The sequence below is a fragment of the Leucoraja erinacea genome, unplaced genomic scaffold (genome assembly GCF_028641065.1).
Source record: "Leucoraja erinacea ecotype New England unplaced genomic scaffold, Leri_hhj_1 Leri_454S, whole genome shotgun sequence".
In the NCBI taxonomy this organism is placed as follows: domain Eukaryota; kingdom Metazoa; phylum Chordata; class Chondrichthyes; order Rajiformes; family Rajidae; genus Leucoraja; species Leucoraja erinaceus.
In genome coordinates this window covers 33,716-55,000 of record NW_026576355.1, presented here as the reverse complement: position 1 = coordinate 55,000, position 21,285 = coordinate 33,716, and the positions used below count along the sequence as shown (strand labels likewise).

The 21,285-nt window shown below is 48.4% G+C and overlaps 1 protein-coding gene across 1 annotated transcript in view; it reads left to right on the top strand.

Annotated features, from left to right (window-relative positions):
- The window catches only part of LOC129693872 (roundabout homolog 2-like), a gene marked incomplete at its 3' end in the record, with an annotated part of 70,999 nt that overhangs the window by 29,630 nt on the left and 20,084 nt on the right, over nt 1-21,285 (top strand). Inside the window, exons 5-7 of the mRNA XM_055630616.1 lie at nt 1,591-1,796; nt 16,756-16,837; nt 18,998-19,171. Of these exons, the coding sequence (XP_055486591.1) occupies nt 1,591-1,796; nt 16,756-16,837; nt 18,998-19,171 (462 nt within the window). The remainder of the gene's footprint in view (nt 1-1,590; nt 1,797-16,755; nt 16,838-18,997; nt 19,172-21,285) is intronic.

The window sequence follows — 21,285 nt, the reverse complement described above, 5'->3', positions numbered from 1 at the left end:
ACAAGTTAGGGCTTTATTCTTTGGAGCGCAGAAGGTTAAGGGGGGGAATTGATAGAGGTCTTTAAAATGATGAGAGGGATAGACAGAGTTGACGTGGACAAGCTTTTCCCATTGAGAGTAGGGAAGATTCAAACAAGGGGACATGACTTGAGAATTAAGGGACAGAAGTTTAGGGGTAACATGAGGGGGAACTTCTTTACTCAGAGAGTGGTGGCTGTGTGGAATGAGCTTCCAGTGAAGGTGGTGGAGGCAGGTTCGTTTTTACAATTTAAAAATAAATTGGATAGTTATATGGACGGGAAGGGAATGGAGGGTTATGGTCTGAGCGCAGGTAGATGGGACTAGGGGAGAATGAGTGTTCGGCACGGACTAGAAGGGCCAAGATGGCCTGTTTCCGTGCTGTAATTGTTATATGGCTAATCAAGAACCTATCTATCTCTGCCTTAAAAATATCCACTGACTTGTGGCCTCCACAGCCGTCTGTGGCAAATAATTCCGCAGATGTTTACCGAGGTACAGTGAAAAGCCTCTGTTGCAGTGACCGGCAGGGTTAGCAAGGTCAGGTTCTTGCAGACTAGAAGTTTAGTTTGGTGATACAGCGTGGAAACAGGCCCTTCGGCCCACCGAGTCCGTGCCGACCAGCGATCCCCGCACACTAACACTATCCTACACACACACACACTGGGGACAATTTACACATTTACACCAAGCCAATTAACCTACAAACCTGCATGTCTTTGGAGTGTGGGAGGAAACCGGAGCACCCGGAGAGCACCACAGCACTGGTCAAGAGAGCCCAGCAGCGACTACACCCTCTCCGAAGACTATGTAAAGCAGGCCTCCCCACTACACACCTACGGACTTTTTATAGGGGGACTGTCGAGAGCACATTGACCTACGGCATCACTTCCTGGTTCGGGAGCTGCAAGGCGTACGAACGGCACCAACTAGACAGGATTGTGAAGACCGCCAGCAGGATTATTGGTGCTCCACTCCCTTTCCTGCTGGACATATACAGGAAGAGATGTATCAGCAGAGCCATCTCCATCATCAAAGACCCCTACTACCCATCGCATCACATATTCTCCATCCTGCCATCTGGGAAGAGGTACAGGAGCATTAGCTGCAAAACCAGCAGGATGCTCCTCAGCTTCTTCCCGCAGGCTATAAGTGATCAACGGACTTTGCCCCCTGCCAAAGTATCGCGCACCAACCACCAACCTGGACACACTGCAGCAGAGCCACTGTCGTGCCGCTGCCGATCGGAACGCCTGTTGATGTTTAGTAGAGAGTTAAATTTGTTCATGATATATGTATTTTTATTTCTATTTATTTTTTACTGCACACTGAATGGACACTGGTTGAGCAACGTTTTTTTGTTTCCTCTGGGTATGTGAGTACTCAGGAAATGACAATAAAGATATACAATACAATACAATACACACGCGGGTCACGGGGTGAACGTGCAAACTCCGTACAGACAGCACTCGTAGTCGGGATCGAACCGGGTTTCTGTGGCGCTGTGAGGCGGCGAATCTACTGCTGCCAACCAATGACCTTCACTCCTCCTTTGTTTTTGCTCCCGGACAGTTCTGACGGAAAGACCTCCACCGATTATTCGCCAGGGACCGGCCAACCAGACGCTGGGCGTGGACGGGACGGCGCTGCTCAAGTGCCAGGCGATGGGTGACCCAGTGCCAACCGTCAGCTGGCTGAAGGATGGAGTCGGTCTCCTGGGCAAGGACCCGCGTCTGTCCCTGCAAGGGTTCGGGAGCCTGCAGATCAAGAGCTTGCGGGTGAGTGACACATCAGAGTTTATAGCATGGAAACAGGCCCTTCAGCCCATCGTGTCCGTGCCGACCAGCGATCCCCGCACACTAAACACTAACACAGCGGGTGAGTTAAACATAGAAACATAGACAACAGGTGCAGGAGGAGGCCATTCGACCCTTCGAGCCAGCACCATTCGCCATTCAATATGATCAGGAGTACAGAGAAGGTTCACCAAACTGATTCCTGGGATGTCAGGACTGTCTTATGAAGAAAGACTGGATAGACTTGGTTTATACTCTCTAGAATTTAGGAGATTGAGGGGGGGATCTTATAGAAACTTACAAAATTCTTAAGGGGTTGGACAGGCTAGATGCAGGAAGATTGTTCCCGATGTTGGGGAAGTCCAGGACAAGGGGACACAGCTTAAGGATAAGGGGGAAATCTTTTAGGACCGAGATGAGGAAAACATCTTTCACACAGAGAAACATAGAAACATAGACAATAGGTGCAGGAGTAGAGGCCATTCGGCCCTTCGAGCCTGCACCGCCATTCAATATGATCATGGCTGATCATCCAACTCAGTATCCTGTACCTGCCTTCTCTCCATACCCCTGATCCCTTTAGCCACAAGGGCCACATCTATCTCCCTCTTAAATATAGCCAATGAACTGTGTGGCCTCAACTACCCTCTGTGGCAGAGAATTCCACAGATTCACCACTCTCTGTGTGAAAAATATTTTTCTCATCTCGGTCCTAAAAGATTTCCCCCTTATCCTTAAACTGTGACCTCTTGTCCTGGACTTCCCCAACATCGGGAACAATCTTCCTGCATCTAGCCTGTCTAACCCCTTAAGAATTTAACCACAAGGGCCACATCTAACCCCCTCTTAAATATGTCCTCAACTACCTTCTGTGGCAGTAAAAACATATTAATAAAAATAAAAGGATTTGTTCTACAAAATTTGGATTCATTCAAAAGGTCGCACTTAATGGCCTAGAAGGCCACCCTTGGTTGAGAGATATAGCACGGAAACAGGCCCTTCAGCCCACCGACCTGCTTTTCTCCGCCTGTTTCCACTAGAGGGAGAGTCTAGAAATTCCTCCTCATCTCCTTCCCCAAGGAACGTCCTTTAACTCTGAGGCTGTGCCCTCTAGTCCTGGACTCTCCCACTAGTGGAAACATCCTCTCCACATCCACTCTATCCAAGGCCTCTCACTATTCGAGCAGGCATACCTTGAGGAGATGATATTCAGGGCATTCAGAAAGCATTCAAACCACTTCACTTATTCCACATTTTGTTACATTACAGCATTATTCTAAAATGGATTAAATTCTTTTTTTTTTAAATCATCGATCTCCACACAATAGCCCAGAATGAAGAAGTGAAAACAGGTGTTTAGAAATGTTTGCAAAGTAATTAAAACTAAAATAAGTGGAATATCACATTGACATAAGTATTTAGACTCTTTGCTATAACACTCACTATGACACTCACAATTCAGCTCAGGTTCATCCTGTTTTCATTGATTGCCCTTGAGATGTTTCTGCAACTTGATTGGAGTCCACCAGTGGTAAATTAAATTGATTGGACATGATTTGGAAAGGCACACACCTGTCTATATAAGGTCCCACAGTTGACAGTGCATGTCAGAGCAAAAACCAAGCCAGGAGGATGAAGGAATTGTCCGTAGACCTCTGAGACAGGATTGTGTCGAGGCACAGATCTGGGGATGGGTATAAAACAGCATTGCCGGCCCCGAAGAGCACAGTGGCCTCCGTCATTCTTAAATGGAGGAACTTTGGAACCACCAGGACTCTTCATAGAGCTGGCCGCCCGGCCAAACTGAGCAATCGGGGGAGAAGGGCCTTGGTCGGGGAGGTGACTAAGAACCACATGGTCACTCTGACAGAGCTCCAGAGTTCCTCTGTGGAGATGGGAGAACCTTCCAGAAGGACAACGATATCTGCAGCACTCCACCAATCAGGCCTTTATGGTAGAGTGGCCAGACAGAAGCCACTCCTCAGTTAAAGGCACATGACAGCCCGCTTGGAGTTTGCCAAAAGGCACCTAAACAAGATTCTCTGGTCTGATGAAACCAAGATTGAACTCTTTGGCCTGAATGCCAAGCGTCACGTCTGGAGGAAACCAGGCACCGCTCATCACCTGGCCAATACCATACCTAGGGTGAAGCATGGTGGTGGCAGCATCATGCTGTGGGGATGTTTTTCAGCGGCAGGAACTGGGAGACTAGTCAGGATCGAAGGAAAGATGAACGGAGCAAAGTACAGAGAGATCCTTGATGAAAACCTGCTCCAGAGCGTTCTGGACCTCAGACTGGGGCGGAGGTTCACCTTCCAATAGGACAACGACCCTAAGCACACAGCCAAGACAACACAGGAGAGGCTTTGTGACAAGTCTGTGAATGTCCTTGAGTGGCCCAGGCAGAGCCCGGACTTGAACCCGATCGAATATCTCTGGAGGGACCTGAAAATAGCTGTGCATCGACACGCCCCATCCAACCTGACAGAGCTTGAGAGGATCTGCAGAGATGAATGGGAGAAATGACCCAAATACAGGTGTGCCAAGCTTGTAGTGTCATGCCCAAGAAGACTTGAGGCTAGTCAAGTCAAGTCAAGTTTATTTGTCACATACACTTACGAGATGTGCAGTGAAATGAAAGTGGCAATGCTCGCGGAACAACAAAAACAACCAAACAAATTATAAACACAATCATAACACACATATTATTTTACATAATAAATAATGGAAGGAAAAACGTTCTGTACAGTTAGTCCCTGGTGAGAAAGGCGTTTACAGTCCGAATTGCCTCTGGGAAGAAACTCCTTCTCAACCTCTCCGTTCTCACTGCATGGCAACGGAGGCGTTTGCCTGACCGTAGCGGCTGGAACTGTCCGTTGCAGGGGTGGAAGGGGTCTCCCATGATTTTATTTGCTCTGGAGTTGCACCTCCTGTTGTATAGTTCCTGCAGGGGGGCGAGTGAAGTTCCCATAGTGTGTTCGGCCGAACGCACTACTCTCTGCAGAGCCTTCTTGTCCTTGGCAGAGCAATTCCCGAACCAGATGGTAATATTCCCGGACAAGATGCTTTCCAGGGAGGCTGTAATCACTGCCAAAGGTGCCTCAACAAAGTGCTGAGTAATGGGTCTGAATACTGATGTAAATGTGATATTTCAGTTTTTTCTTGAAATAGAAACATAGAAATTAGGTGCAGGAGTAGAGGCCATTCGGCCCTTCGAGCCTGCACCGCCATTCAATATGATCAAATTACTTTGCAAACATTTAGAATTTAAATCTCTAGAATTTAGGAGATTGAGGGGGAAATCTGAGGAAAGACATTCTTGCCGTAGAGGGAGTGCAGAGAAGGTTCACCAGACTGATTCATGGCATGTCAGGACTTTCATATGAAGAGAAGACTGGATAGACTCGGCTTGTACTCGCTAGAATTTAGAAGATTGAGGGGGGATCTTATAGAAACTTACAAAATTCTTAAGGGGTTGGACAGGCTAGATGCAGGAAGATTGTTCCCGATGTTGGGGAAGTCCAGGACAAGGGGTCACAGCTTAAGGATAAGGGGGGCCTTTAAAACCGAGATGAGGAGAACTTTTTTCACGCAGAGAGTGGTGAATCTCTGGAATTCTCTGCCGCAGAGGGTAGTCGAGGCCACACAGTCCATTGGCTATATTTAAGAGGGAGTTAGATGTGGCCCTTGTGGCCAAGGGGATCAGGGGGTATGGAGAGAAGGCAGGTACGGGATACTGAGTTGGATGATCAGCCATGATCATATTGAATGGCGGTGCAGGCTCGAAGGGCCGAATGGCCTCTACTCCTGCACTTAATTTCTATGTTTCTATTTCTAAACATCAGTTTTCGCTTCTTCATTCTGGGGTATTGTGTGTAGATTGATGATAAAAAAAAAAAAAAATTTAGTCCATTTTAGAATAAGGCTGTAACGTAACGAAATGTGGAAAAAGTGAAGTGTGTGAATACTTTCTGAATGCTCTGTAGATGAAATGTAATTGGTCACGGTAGAGTTGCTGCCTTGCAGCGAATGCAACACCAGAGACCCGGGTTCGATCCGGACCACGGGCGCTGTCTGTACGGAGTTTGCACGTTCTCCCCGTGACCTGCATGGGTTTTCTCCGAGATCTTCGGTTTCCTCCCACACTCCAAAGACGTGCAGGTTTTGTAGGTTCATTGGCTCGGTGTAAATGTAAAATAGAAATTGTCCCGTGTGTGTAGGATAGTGTTAGTGTGCGGGGATCGCTGGTCGGTACTGACCCGGTGGGGCCGAAGGGCCTGTTTCCGCGCTGTATCTCTAAACTAAATGTGTAGGAAGGAACTGCAGATGCTGATTTACACCAAGGATAGACACAAAATGCTGGAGTAACTCCAGGCCTTTCAATATTTGGACTCTACACCTTGGGGCTACGGATGTTGGGGCTACGGAGAGAAGAGCGGAGAATGGGGTTGAGAGGGAACTGCAGATGATGGAAAATTGAAGGTACACAAAAAAGCTGGATAAACTCACAGGCAAAGTTTCGAGCCGAAACCCTTCTTCAGACTGATCGGGGGTGGGGAGAAGAAAGGAAAAATGAGGATGGGGGATGGGAGGAGACAGCAGGAGGGGTGAGGAAGGGGAGGAGACAGCAAGGTCTAACTAAATTGGGAGAATTCAATGTTCATGCCCCCAGGATGCAGACTGCCCAAGCGGAATATGAGGTGCTGTTCCTCCAATTTCCGGTGCTGCTCGCTCTAGCCGTGGAGGAGACCCAGGACAGAGAGAGGTCGGATAAGGAATGGGAGGGGGAGTTGAAGTGCTGAGCCACCGGGAGGTCAGCTTGGTTATTGCGGACCGAGCGTGTTTGGTGTCCGGCGAAACGATCGCCCAACCTCCGCTTGGTCTCACCGATGTAGATCTGCTGACATAGAAACATAGAAATTAGGTGCAGGAGTAGGCCATTCGGCCCTTCGAGCCTGCACCGCCATTCAATATGATCATGGCTGATCATCCAACTCAATATCCCGTACCTGCCTTCTCTCCATACCCTCTAATCCCCTTAGCCACAAGGGCCACATCTAACTCCCTCTTAAATATAGCCAATGAACTGTGGCCTCAACTACCCTCTGTGGCAGAGAGTTCCAGAGATTCACCACTCTCTGTGTGAAAAAAGTTCTTCTCATCTCGGTTTTAAAAGATTTCCCCTTTATCCTTAAGTTGTGACCCCTTGTCCTGGACTTCCCCAACATCGGGAACAATCTTCCTGCATCTAGCCTGTCCAACCCCTTAAGAATTTTGTAAGTTTCTATAAGATCCCCTCTCAATCTCCTAAATTCTAGAGAGTATAAACCAAGTCTATCCAGTCTTTCTTCCTAAGACAGTCCTGACATCCCAGGAATCAGTCTGGTGAACCGTCTCTGCACTCCCTCTATGGCAATAATGTCCTTCCTCAGATTTGGAGACCAAAACTGTACGCAATACTCCAGGTGTGGTCTCACCAAGACCCTGTACAACTGCAGTAGAACCTCTCTGCTCCTATACTCAAATCCTTTTGCAATGAAAGCCAACATACCATTCGCTTTCTTCACTGCCTGCTGCACCTGCATGCCTACTTTCAATGACTGGTGTACCATGACACCCAGGTCTCGCTGCATCTCCCCTTTTCCTAGTCGGCCACCATTTAGATAATAGTCTGGACATCTAGAGCAGCGGATGCAGTAGATGAGGTTGGAGGAGATGCAGGTGAACCTCTGTCGCATAGATCAACCTTGTTTGAATGTCGGTGTAGGCTCGATGGGCCGAATGGCCTGAATTCTGCTCCTATGACTTCTGAACTTATGGTGGGAGTTGAGGGGTAGGTTCTCAACAGGGCAATTGGAGAATATATCATCTGTTGCATATTGGTTGCATTAAATTGTCTTGCATTCCCCACGAGTGCAGAAGATTAAGGGATTATCTAATTGAGGCATTAAATAAGATTAAAGGATTTGATTGGGTGGATCAAGGGAAGCCATTACCTCTCGTTGGGGGGGGGGGGGGTGTGGGTTGGGGAGGGGGGGGTGTGGGGGGGGATAATTCAACTGTGGTTTAAATTCAAAAATTGACCTTAATATACAGAAACATAGACAATATGTGCAGGAGTAGGCCATTCGGCCCTTCGAGCCAGCACCGTCATTCAATATGATCATGGCTGATCATCCAAAATCAGTATCCTGGTCCTGCCTTCTCCCCTAGATTCTGTTAGCCCTTAGACGATAGGCAATAGGTGCAGGAGTAGGCCATTCGGCCCTAAGAGCTAAATCCAACCCTCTTGAAAACAAAGGAAATGGGAACCATTTCGGGCCGAAACCCTTCTTCAGGGTTTCGGGCCAGAAACATTGCCTATTTCCTGCGCTCCATAGATGCTGCTGCACCCGCTGAGTTCCTCCAGCACTCTGTGAATGTCTATGGTTTAAACCAGCACCTGCAGTTCCTTCCTGCACTTGGAGGTTAACGGACAGAAATGCTGGAGGAACTCAGCGGGTGCAGCAACATCTATGGAGCGAAGGAAATAGGCAACGTTTCGGGACGAAACCCTTACGGGTTTCGGCCCGAAACGTTGCCTATTTCCTTACCGGTTTTGGCCCGAAACGTTGCCATAGATGCTGCTGCACCCGCTGAGTTTCTCCAGCATTTTTGTCTACCTTCGATTTTCCAGCATCTGCAGTTCCTTCCTAAAAAACTCTCTTGAAAACAACCAGTGAATCGGCCTCCACCGCCTTCTGTGGCAGAGAATTCCACAGATTCACGACTCTCTGGGTGAAAATGTTTTTCCTTGTATCGGTCCTAAATGGCCGACCCCTTATTCTTAAACTGTGTGTGGCCCCTGGTTCTGGACTCCCCCAACATCGGGAACATTTTTCCCTGCCTCTAGCCTGTCCGATCCCTTAAGGATTTTATATGTTTCTATAAGATATCGAAATATCTTCACTAGGCGATGTGTTATGTAACTGGGTTGAGTTGAGATGTTCAGCTACTGTTGATTATATTGGATGTGTGAGAGTTATACAGTAATACAGCGTGGAAACAGGCCATTCGGCCCAACTTGCCCACACTGGCCAACATATCCCAGCTACACTAGTCCCACCTGCCCGCGTTTGGTCCATATCCCTCCAAACCTGTCCTATCCATGTACCTGTCTAACTATTTCTTAAACATGCAGGAAGATTATTCCTTATATTGGGGAAGTCCAGAACAAGGGGTCAACAGTTTAAGGATAAGGGGGAAATCTTTTAGGACCGAGATGAGAAAATCATTTTTCACACAGAGTGGTGAATCTGTGCAATTCTCTGGAGACCACACCTGGAGTATTGCATACAGTTTTGGTCTCCAAATCTGAGGAAAGACATTCTTGCCGTAGAGGATTTGAGTATAGGAGCAGGGAGGTTCTACTGCAGGTGTACAGGGTCTTGGTGAGACCACACCTGGAGTATTGCGTACAGTTTTGGTCTCCAAATCTGAGGAAGGACATTCTTGCCGTAGAGGGAGTGCAGAGAAGGTTCACCAGACTGATTCCTGGGATGGCAGGACTTTCATATGAAGAAAGACTGGATAGACTCGGCTTGTACACGCTAGAATTTAGAATATTGAGAGGGGATCTTATAGAAACTTACAAAATTCTTAGGGGTTGGACAGGCTAGATGCAGGAAGATTGTTCCCGATGTTGGGGAAGTCCAGGACAAGGGGTCACACAGTTTAAGGATAAGGGGGAAATCTTTTAGGACCGAGATGAGAAAATCATTTTTCACACAGAGAGTGGTGAATCTGTGGAATTCTCTGCCACAGAAGGTAGTTGAGGCCACAGTTCATTGGCTATATTTAAGAGGGAGTTAGATGTGGCCCTTCTGGCTAAGGGGATCAGGGGGTATGGAGAGAAGGCAGGTACGGGATACTGAGTTGGATGATCAGCCATGATCATATTGAATGGCGAATGGTGCAGGCTCGAAGGGCCGAATGGCCTCTACTCCTGCACCTAATTTCTATGTTTCTATGGTACACTTAACAATATTAAATTTAACTAAAACTGTTCCCCCTCATTATTTTATGCACCTCTATAAGAGTTCAACTTCATGCACTCCAAGAAATAAAAAGCCCTACCATAGAACCATTGTCTTTCCGCTGACTGGTTATAGACAAGAGGTGCAGGAGAAGGCCATTCGGCCCTTCGAGCCAGCACAGCCATTCGATGTGATCATGGTAGGAATGGCAGAGCTGGCTGGAAGGGCTTTGTTAGCCCGCAACAAAAGCTTTTCACTGCACCTCGGTACACATGACAATAAACTGAGCCGGTTCCCTCTGAGTTTGTGCTTTAGTATTTTGTTTGCCTGTGTGTGTTTGATCTCTTGAAGCCTTTATGAGGAGCTCAGGATCTTACGAGGGAATTCAACTCTGAGTACTAATCACGTTTGCCCTTGGATAGCATTCCTGCATGCACAGCCTTGCCCGAATCTCTCACCCCTATTTACTTCTGAAACATGCCTCTCCTCCCTGGCAAACCTCAAGACCTTGGTCCTGAGCCAATTCTGTGTCAAACAATTCCACAGCTAAACCACTTTGGTGAAAGATTGATGCAGGCATCAATAAAAAAAATTGTTTTTAAAGTTGTTTTGGAGTTGTACGAGCAATTTTCTCTCTGCATTCCCTCTGCTCAATGCCTCAAAACAATTCTGTTCAAGAAGGAACTGCAGATGCTGGAAGATCAAAGGTACTCAAAATTGCTGGAGAAACTCAGCGGGTGCAGCAGCATCTATGGAGCGAAGGAAATAGGCGATGTTTCGGGCCGAAACCCTTCCGGGTTTCGGCCCGAAACGTCGCCTATTTCCGATAGTGGAGAGTGTGCAACTTTGCATGGAGGGAAGGAAATAGGCAACGTTTCAACACATTGATTATGTTGTGCCAGGCGCCTGTAGTCGCCCAAGTGGGACATTATGTTTTTACTCAACTGAATACAAAAAAGGAATTTCAGTCACCTCGGTACATGTGGCAAAAAGCATTACACAGTTCATGAGAAAAATGGAAAGAAGATAGAGGGTGATAATTGGATTATAGCCCAGATAAAACATCGTGATGGACATTGAAAGAGGAGATAGAGAGGATCTGCCAGCTCACTATTTGCTGAAACAGTAGCCGAGAGGCTCAAGAAAGCTCAAAGCTGATGTATGTTTCAGAGGGTGGACACACAACGCTGGAGTAACTCAGCGGGTCAGGCAGCATCTATGGAGAACATGGATAGGTGACGTTTCACAGAGTGCTGGAGTAACTCAGCGGGTCAGGCAGCATCTATGGAGCTGAGGAAATAGGCAACGTTTCGGCCTGAAACGTTGCCTATTTCCAGAAGGATTTTGGCCCGAAACGTTGCCTATTTCCTTAGCTCAATAGATGCTGCTGCACCATAACTCAGTGGGTCAGGCAGCATCTGTGGAGAACATGGATAGGTGACATTTCACAGAGTGCTGGAGTAACTCAGCGGGTCAGGCAGCATCTGTGGAGAACATGGATAGGTGACGTTTCACACAGAGTGCTGGAGTAACTCAGCGGGTCAGGCAGCATCTGCGGAGAACATGGATAGGCCGTAAGGGTTTCGGCCCGAAACGTTGCCTATTTCCTTCGCTCCATAGATGCTGCTGCACCCGCTGAGTTTCTCCAGCAATTTTTGAGTGCCTCCAAAGAATCTGTTGTTCATCGAGGAAAATCTGTAAAACAACAAACGCTTTCTAACTTTATCTTAAAAGAACAAAGTTCAGTTTAGTTTATTGTCCCGTGTACCGAGGTAGTGAGAAGCTCGTGTTGCGTGCTAACCAGTCAGCGGAAAGACAATACATGATTACAATCGAGGTCACGGGGGCACAGCGGTAGAGTTGCTGCCTCGTAGCGAATGCAGCGCCGGAGACCCGGGTTCGATCCCGACTACGAGAGAGTTTGTGCACAATCTCTCCCCGTGACCCGCGTGGGTTTTCTCCGAGATCTTCGGTTTCCTCCCACACTCCAAAGACGTGCAGGTTTGTAGGTTAATTGGCTTGGTGTAAATGTGTAAATTGTCCCTAGTGTGTTGTTCAAGAAGGAACTGCAGATGGTGGAAGATCGAAGGTACACAAAATTGCTGGAGAAACTCAGCGGGTGCAGCAGCATCTATGGAGCGAAGGAAATAGGCAACGTTTCGGGCCGAAACCCTTCTTCAGACGGGTGGGGGGGGAAGAAGGCAGGAAACATAGAAGCATAGACAATAGGTGCAGGAGTAGAGGCCATTCGGCCCTTCGAGCCTGCACCGCCATTCAATATGATCATGGCTGATCATCCAACTCCGTATCCTGTACCTGCCTTGTCTCCATACCCCCTGATCCCTTTAGCCACAAGGGCCACATCTAACTCCCTCTTAAATATAGCCAATGAACTGGCCTCGACTACCCTCCGTGGCAGAGAGTTCCAGAGATTCACCACTCTCTGTGTGAAAAAAGTTCTTCTCATCTCGGTTTTAAAGGATTTCCCCCTTATCCTTAAGCTGTGACCCCTTGTCCTGGACTTCCCCAACATCGGGAACAATCTTCCTGCATCTAGCCTGTCCAACCCCTTAAGAATTTTGTAAAGTTTCTATAAGATCCCCTCTCAATCTCCTAAATTCTAGAGAGTATAAACCAAGTCTATCCAGTCTTTCTTCATAAGACAGTCCTGACATCCCAGGAATCAGTCTGGTGAACCGTCTCTGCACTCCCTCTATGGCAATAATGTCCTTCCTCAGATTTGGAGACCAAAACTGTACGCAATACTCCAGGTGTGGTCTCACCAAGACCCTGTACAACTGCAGTAGAACCTCCCTGCTCCTATACTCAAATCCTTTTGCTATGAAAGGGGGAGGAGGAGGAGCCCGAGGGCGGGGGGATGGGAGGAGACAGCTCGAGGGTTAAGGAAGGGGAGGAGACAGCAAGGGCTAGCAAAATTGGGAGAATTCAATGTTAATGCCATCCGGACGCAAGCAGCCCAGGCGGAATATGAGGTGCTGTTCCTCCAATTTCCGCTGTTGCTCACTCTGGCAATGGAGGAGACCCAGGACAGAGAGGTCGGATTGGGAATGGGAGGGGGAGTTGAAGTGCTGAGCCACCGGGAGATCAGGTTGGTTATTGCGGACTGTGAGCGGAGGTGTTCGGCGAAACGATCGCCCAACCTCCGCTTAGTCTCCCCGATGTAAATCAGCTGACATCTAGAGCAGCGGATGCAGTAGATGAGGTTGGAGGAGATGCAGGTGAGCCTAGTGTGTTGTCGTGCTGGGGGTCGCTGGTCGGTGCGGATCCCAAGGGCCGAAGGGCCTGTGTCCACGCTGTATCTCCAGTGTTAGTTTCTGCTTCGGATCAGATGCGTTCACTCTGTAAAGAGCAGCAAACTCGTCTCTCCTGGTTTGTTGTGAGGCTTCATTGGAATTTTGTTTAGTTTCGAGATACCGCGCGGAAACGGGCCCTTCGGCCCAACGAGTCCGTGCTAGCCCGACCAGCGATCCCCGCACACTAACACTATCCCACACACACACACACACACACACACACACACACAGGGGACAATTTACACATTGGGACAATTTACACCAAGCCAATTTACCTGCAAACCGGCACGCCTTTGGAAAATGGGAGGAAACCGAAGATCTCGGAGAAAACTCACGGGGAGAACGTGCAAACTCCGTACAGACAGCGCCCGTAGTCGGGATGGAACCCGGGTCTCTGACGCTGTGAGGCGCTAACTCTGCCGCTGCGCCAAAGCGCCGCCCCTTATCGAGACGAGGCGAGTTATAAAAAGAAAACAAAAGCTGGCCTGCCAATAGGAGCAGGAGTAGAGGCCATTCAGCCCTTCGAGCCAGCACCGCCATTCAATGTAATCATGGCTGATCATCCCCAATCAGTACCCCGTTCCTGCCTTCACCCCATATCCCCTGACTCCACTATCTTTAAGAGCCCTATCTAGCTCTCCCTTGAAAGTATCCAGAGAACCGGCCTCTGAGGCAGAGAATTCCACAGACTCACAACTCTCTGTGAGAAAAAGTGTTTCCTCATCTCCGTTCTAAATGGCTTACCCCTTATTCTTAAACTGTGTGTGTGTGTGGCCCCTGGTTCTGGACTCCCCCAACATCGGGAACAAGTTTCCCTTGATTCCGTTGGCCCCAAGTGACATATCTAACACTCTCTATAAAACAACCAGTAAATTGGCCTCCACCGCCTTCTGTGGCAGAGATTTCCTCAGCCAACGAGAGCCAGAATTGCACAGACAGACAATGCAATGTACGGGGCAGTGGTGATGGAACGAGATGAGACTTCTTTAGGACCATGAATACATCCAACATCAATAATTATACACCGCCTTTGGACAAAAGGGGATTTATTGAAAAATTAATGTCAGCAGTGCTTATGTAAACAATTTAGCCATTCTTGTCAAGATTCAAGGCGGGCGTGGGGTCAGCAGGGTTAATGCGTTTCTGTAGCTGGAGCGGGATTAAAATTGTCGCTTGAGTGGCCAGCTTCACCCAGGTTAGTTCCCGAGAGCCGTCATTACAAGCGGCAGGCTGGCTTGGTTTTAGAGATACAGCGCGGAAACAGGCCATTCGGCCCACTGAGTCCGTGCCGACCAGCGATCCCTGCACACCGACACAATCCTACACACAGACACACCCAGACACACACACACTAACACACACATACTAACACTACACTAACACACACTAACACGCACACTAACACACACACTAACACACACACTAACACACACACTAACACACACACACACACACACACTAACACACACACACACTAACACACACACACACACTAACACGCACACACACACACACACACACACTAACACACACACACACACACACACACACTAACACACACACTAACATACACACACACACTAACACACACACACACACACACACTAACATACACACACACTAACACACACACTAACACGCACACTAACACACACTAACACGCACACTAACACACGCACACTAACACACACACACCCACACACACACACCAATTAGCTTACAAACCTGCTGTAAGAAAGAACTGCAGATGCGAAGATAGAAAAAAAAATGCTGGGTTAACTCAGCGGGACAGGCGGCATCTCTGGAGAGAAGGAATGGGTGACGTTTCAGGTCGAGGCCCTTCTTCAGACGGACCCGAACCGACAGGACATGTAAATATTATAAAAAACGAGTAAAAACAGTTCAGTGTGTGTACGCGCGCGCAGACACACACACACCCAGACGCAGACACACGCACGCACACCCAGACGCAGACACACGCACACAATCACACTCCACACACATACATACACAAACCAACACATGCACGCAAACACACACACACATAACGGACAGGGGAGTCACACACACTACCCAGACGGGAGGAGTTGCACAGTTTCATATCACTTAGAAAAAGGACACACTCGTGGGGTCTCTCTCACATGGACATAGAAAATGACATAGTCACAGTAAAGCAAGGTCAGGCAGCGCAAACATGGACAAACATATAACAGAGTGCTGGAGTCTCAGCGGGTCAGGCAGCATCTGTGGGAACATGGGGGACGTTTCACACAGTTTCAGTATCCACAGCATCTGTGGGGAACAATAGGTGACGTTTCACAGAGTGCTGGAGTAAACTCAGTGGGTCTATCAGCATCTGTGAGAACATGGATAGGTGACGTTTCACAGAGTGCTGGAGTAACTCAGCGGGTCAGGTAGCATCTGTGGAGCTAAGGAAATAGGCAACGTTTTGGGTCGAAACCCGTAAGGGTTTCGGCCCGAAACGTTGCCTATTTCCAGAAGGATTTCGGCCCGAAACGTTGCCTATTTCCAGAAGGATTTCGGCCCGAAACTTTGCCTATTTCCTAAACTCCATAGATGCTGCTGCACCATAACTCAGCGGGTCAGGCAGCATCTGTGGAGAACATGGATAGGTGACGTTTTAGGTCAAGACCCTTCAGGTCCCATCCCAAAATGACATTTATTCCTTTCTTATTGTCTAGTGGATGAACATAAGATCATGAGGTCATAAGTGATAGGAGCAGAATTAGGCCATTCGGCCCATCAAGTCTACTTCGCCATTCAATCGTGGCTGATCTATCTCTCCCTCCTAACCCCATTCTCCTGCCTTCTCCCCATAACCCCTGACACCCGCACTAATCAAGAATCTATCTATCTCTGCCTTAAAAATATCCGCTGACTTGTGGCCTCCACAGCCGTCTGTGGGAAAGAATTCCACAGATTCACCACCCTCTGACTGAAGAAATTCCTCCTCATCTCCTTCCGAAAGGAACGTCCTTTAATCCTGAGGCTGCGACCTCTGGTCCTAGACTCTCCCACTAGTGGAAACATCCTCTCCACATCCAATCCATGAGTTTAGAAGGATGAGAGGGAATCTCAATGAAACATATAAGATTGTTAACGGCTTGGACACACTAGGGGCAGGAAACATGTTCCCGATGTTGGGGGATTCCAGAACCAGGGGCCACACACAGTTTAAGATTAAGGGGTAAGCCATTTAGAACGAAGACGAGGAAACACTTTTCCGCACAGAGAGTGGTGAGTCTGTGGAAATTGTGGACACTCCAAAGACGTACAGATTTGTAGGTTATTCTCTGTGGAATTCTCTGCCTCACAGAGGGCGGTGGAGGCCGGTTCTCTTGATGCGTTCAAGAGAGAGCTAGATAGGGCTCTTAAAGATAGCGGAGTCAGGGGAGTCAGGGGAGAAGGCAGGAACGGGGTACTGATTGGGGATGATCAGCCATGATCACAATGAATGGCGGTGCTGGCTCGAAGGGCCAAATGGCCTCTACTCCTGCACCTGTTGTCTATGGTCTACTGTCCCCATGTTTGCCTACATACAATGCGGGAATGAATGAAGGATCATGTTTGATTTTCTTGTGCGAATCCTAGGTGACGGACTCCGGAATTTACACGTGTGTGGCAACGAGCTCAAGTGGGGAGACCACGTGGAACTCGTTTTTGGAAGTACGAGGTAATCCTTCATCTCGTTTCTACTGTTCCTCATTCCCAAATTGATGATGCCTCTGTTATTAGACGTTGGTTAAGGCCCTGTCCCACAGTACGAGTTCATTCCAAGAGCTCTCCCGAGTTTAAAAAAAAAATTCAAACTCGTGTAAATACGTAGCGGGTACGTCGGAGCTCGTGGACGTCTCGTAGCGGCTCGAAACGCTAACGGCAGGTACTCGGGGAAAACGCGGAAACTCGTGAAGTTTTTTCAACAGTGTTAAGGGGGGACCTGATAGAGGTCTTTAAAATGATGAGAGGGATAGACAGAGTTGATGTGGACAAGCTTTGCCCTTTGAGAATAGGGAAGATTCAAACATCAAACATTTTGTGTGCTGGCCTTTATAAAGCAGAGCATTGAGTATAGAAGTTGGGATGTAATGTTAAAATTGTACAAGGCATTGGTGAGGCCAAATCTGGAGTATGGTGTACAATTTTGGTCGCCAAATTATAGGAAGGATGTCAACAAAATAGAGAGAGTACAGAGGAGATTTACTAGAATGTTGCCTGGGTTTCAACAACTAAGTTACAGAGAAAGGTTGAATAAGTTAGGGCTTTATTCTCTGGAGCGCAGAAGGTTAACGGGGGGACTTGATAGAGGTTTTTAAAATGATGAGAGGGATAGACAGAGTTGACGTGGACAAGCTTTTCCCACTGAGAGTAGGGAAGATTCAAACAAGATGACATGACTTGAGAATTAAGGGACAGAAGTTTAGGGGTAACATGAGGGGGAACTTCTTTACGCAGAGAGTGGTAGCGGTGTGGAATGAGCTTCCAGTGGAAGTGGTGGAGGCAGGTTCGTTGGTATCATTTAAAAATAAATTGGATAGGCATATGGATGAGAAGGGAATGGAGGGTTATGGTATGAGTGCAGGCAGGTGGGACCAAGGGGAAAAAAAGTTGTTCGGCACGGACTTGTAGGGCCGAGATGGCCTGTTTCCGTGCTGTAATTGTTATATGGTTATATGGTTATAGTGTGAAAAATTTCCAAGAGTTAAAAAAAAATACTTGTGATGAGGTACCATCTTCTTTTTTTTTTTTAAACTCGGAAGGGCTCTTGGGCGAACTCGCCTCATTTGACAGGCCCTTAAACCCACATTTTGGAGTATTATGTTCAGTTTGGGTCGCCCTGCTCCAGGGACGATGTCGCAAAGGTGGAAAGATGAGTTACGAGGCAGGAACCACAGATGCTGGTTTAAACCACCGACAGACACTAAATGCTGGAGTAACTCAGCGGGACAGGCAGCGTCTCTGGAGAGAAGGGATGGGTGATGTTTGGGGAGTCGAGACCCTTCTTCAGACTGGTAGACAAAAAGTGCTGGAGAAACTCAGCGGGTGCAGCAGCAGCATCTATGGAGCGAAGGAAATAGGCGACGTTTCAGGCTGAAACCCTGAAGGAAATAGGCAACGTTTCGGGCCGAAACCCGGAAGGGTTTCGGCCCGAAACGTTGCCTATTTCCTTCGCTCCATAGAGAAACTCAGCGGGTGCAGCAGCATCTATGGAGCGAAGGAAATAGGCAACGTTTCAGGCTGAAACCCTGAAGGAAATAGGCAACGTTTCGGCCCGAAACGTTGCCTATTTCCTTCGCTCCATAGAGAAACTCAGCGGGTGCAGCAGCATCTATGGAGCGAAGGAAATAGGCAACGTTTCGGGCTGAAACCCTGAAGGAAATAGGCAACGTTTCGGGCTGAAACCCTTCCGGGTTTCGGCCCGAAACGTTGCCTATTTCCTTCGCTCCATAGAGAAACTCAGCGGGTGCAGCAGCATCTATGGAGCGAAGGAAATAGGCAACGTTTCGGGCCGAAACCCTTTCCGAAACTAACCCAGAGAATGAAACCCTGGAGCTCCAACCCTGAGCACTCTGGTGATGGAGGCCGGTGGGCTGAGGAAAGCATTTTCCGCTAACGACATTTTCGATTTACGATGTGTTTTTATCGGAACTCAAGTTGAGGAGCAGCGGGTAGTAGCGGTCAAATACGGGACAAGGGCGGTCCCAAACCGATATACGGGATGTCCCGTCTACTACAGGACATTCGGGTAACCCTAGTCACACAAGACAACGGAGGCAGAAGGCGGATGATGGTGTGATTTTATTCTCTCTCTCTGTCTCTCTCTGTGTGTGTGTAGAGTCTGGAGCATCCATCTTAAATACTAAGATGGACACCGACACGGACGCGTTGCCGGGATCGCCCTCCAAGCCGCAGGTCGCCGACGTCACGAAGAGCAGTGTCACCCTCTCCTGGTTGCCCGGGAAACACACCGGCCCGTCCCCAGTAACATCCTACATCATCGAGGCCTTCAGGTAAACCTTCCATACACGGTTGAACCTCTGGTCCCCGATTCACCTGCTATGGGCAAGGGACTATGCCTGGTCTACACCCCTCGTGGTTTTAGACAGGTGAGCGGGCATTCGCTGAGAAGGACATAAGGACATACCTTCCCTCCATTTATTTCAAGAGGGCTTGGATACAAGAAACATAGAAACATAGAAACATAGAAATTAGGTGCAGGAGTAGAGGCCATTCGGCCCTTCGAGCCTGCACCGCCATTCAATATGATCATGGCTGATCATCCAACTCAGTATCCCGTACCTGCCTTCTCTCCATATCCCCTGATCCCCTTGGCCACAAGGGCCACATCTAACTCCCTCTTAAATATAGCGAACAGGGACATGACATGAGAATTAAGGGACTGAAGTTTAGGGGTAACATGAGGGGGAACTTCTTTACTCAGAGAGTGGTAGCGGTGTGGAATGAGCTTCCAGTGGAAGTGGTGGAGGCAGGTTCGTTTTTATCATTTAAAAATAAATTGGATAGTTATATGGACGGGAAGGGAATGGAGGGTTATGGTCTGAGCGCAGGTAGATGGGACTAGTCAAGTCAAGTCAAGTCAAGTTTATTTGTCACATACACATACGAGATGTGCAGTGAAATGAAAGTGGCAATGCTCGCGGAACAACAAAACAACCAAACAAATTATAGACACAATCATAACACACATATTATTTTACATAATAAATAATAGAAGGAAAAACGTTCTGTACAGTTAGTCCCTGGTGAGAAAGGCGTTTACAGTCCGAATTGCCTCTGGGAAGAAACTCCTTCTCAACCTCTCCGTTCTCACTGCATGGCAACGGAGGCGTTTGCCTGACCGTAGTGGCTGGAACAGTCTGTTGCAGGGGTGGAAGAGGTCCTTCATGATTTTGTTTGCTCTGGAGTTGCACCTCTTGTTGTAAAGTTCCTGCAGGGGGGTGAGTGAACTTCCCATAGTGCGTTCAGCCGAACGCACTACTCTCTGCAGAGCCTTCTTGTCCTTGGCAGAGCAATTCCCGAACCAGATGGTAATGTTCCCGGACAAGATGCTTTCCACCGCTGCTGCGTAGAAGCACTGGAGGATCCTCAGAGACACTCTGAATTTCCGCAATTGCCTGAGGTGGTAAAGGCGCTGCCTTGCCTTACTCACCAGTGCTGAGGCGTGTGATGCCCATGTCATATCCTCAGAGATGTGGACTCCCAGATATTTAAAACAGTTCACCCTATCCACAGGATCCCCATTTATCCTCAATGGAGTGTACGTCCTCGGATGATGTGCCCTCCTAAAGTCCATGATCAGCTCCTTCGTTTTTTTGATGTTCAAGAGGAGGCTGTTATCCTGGCACCAGAGTGCTAGATCAGCCACCTCCTCCCGGTAGGCCCTCTCATCATTGTCTGAGATCAGGCCCACCACCACAGTGTCATCAGCAAACTTAATTATTGAGTTGGAGCTGAACCTAGCCACACAGTCATGTGTGTACAGGGAGTACAATAGGGGGCTGAGGACGCAACCCAGGGGCGATCCTGTGCTCAGGGTGAGGGACTTCGATGTATTCCCTCCCATCTTGACTACCTGGGGCCTGGCGGTGAGAAAGTCCAGGACCCAGGCACACAGAGAGGTGTTGAGCCCCAATAGGGGAGATTATGTGTTCGGCACGGACTAGAAGGGTCGAGATGGCCTGTTTCCGTGCTGTAATTGTTATATGGTTATATGGATGTAACGCTGAGGCTCTACAAGGAGCTGGTCGGGTCACATTTGGAATATTGTGAGCAGTTTTGGGCCCCGTATCTGAGGAAGGATGTGCCGTCTCTGGAGAGGGTCCAGAGAGGGTTTACGAAAATGAGTAGGTTAACAATAGACAATAGGTGCAGGAGTAGAGGCCATTCGGCCCTTCGAGCCAGCACCGCCATTCAACGTGATCATGGCTGATCATCCCCAATCAGTGCCCCGTTCCTGCCTTCTCTCCATATCCCCTGACTCCGCTATCTTTAAGAGCCCTATCTAGCTCTCTCTTGAAAGTATCCAGAGAACCGGCCTCCACCGCCCTCTGAGGCAGAGAATTCCACAGACTCACCACTCTCTGCGTGAGAAAGAGATCCTGT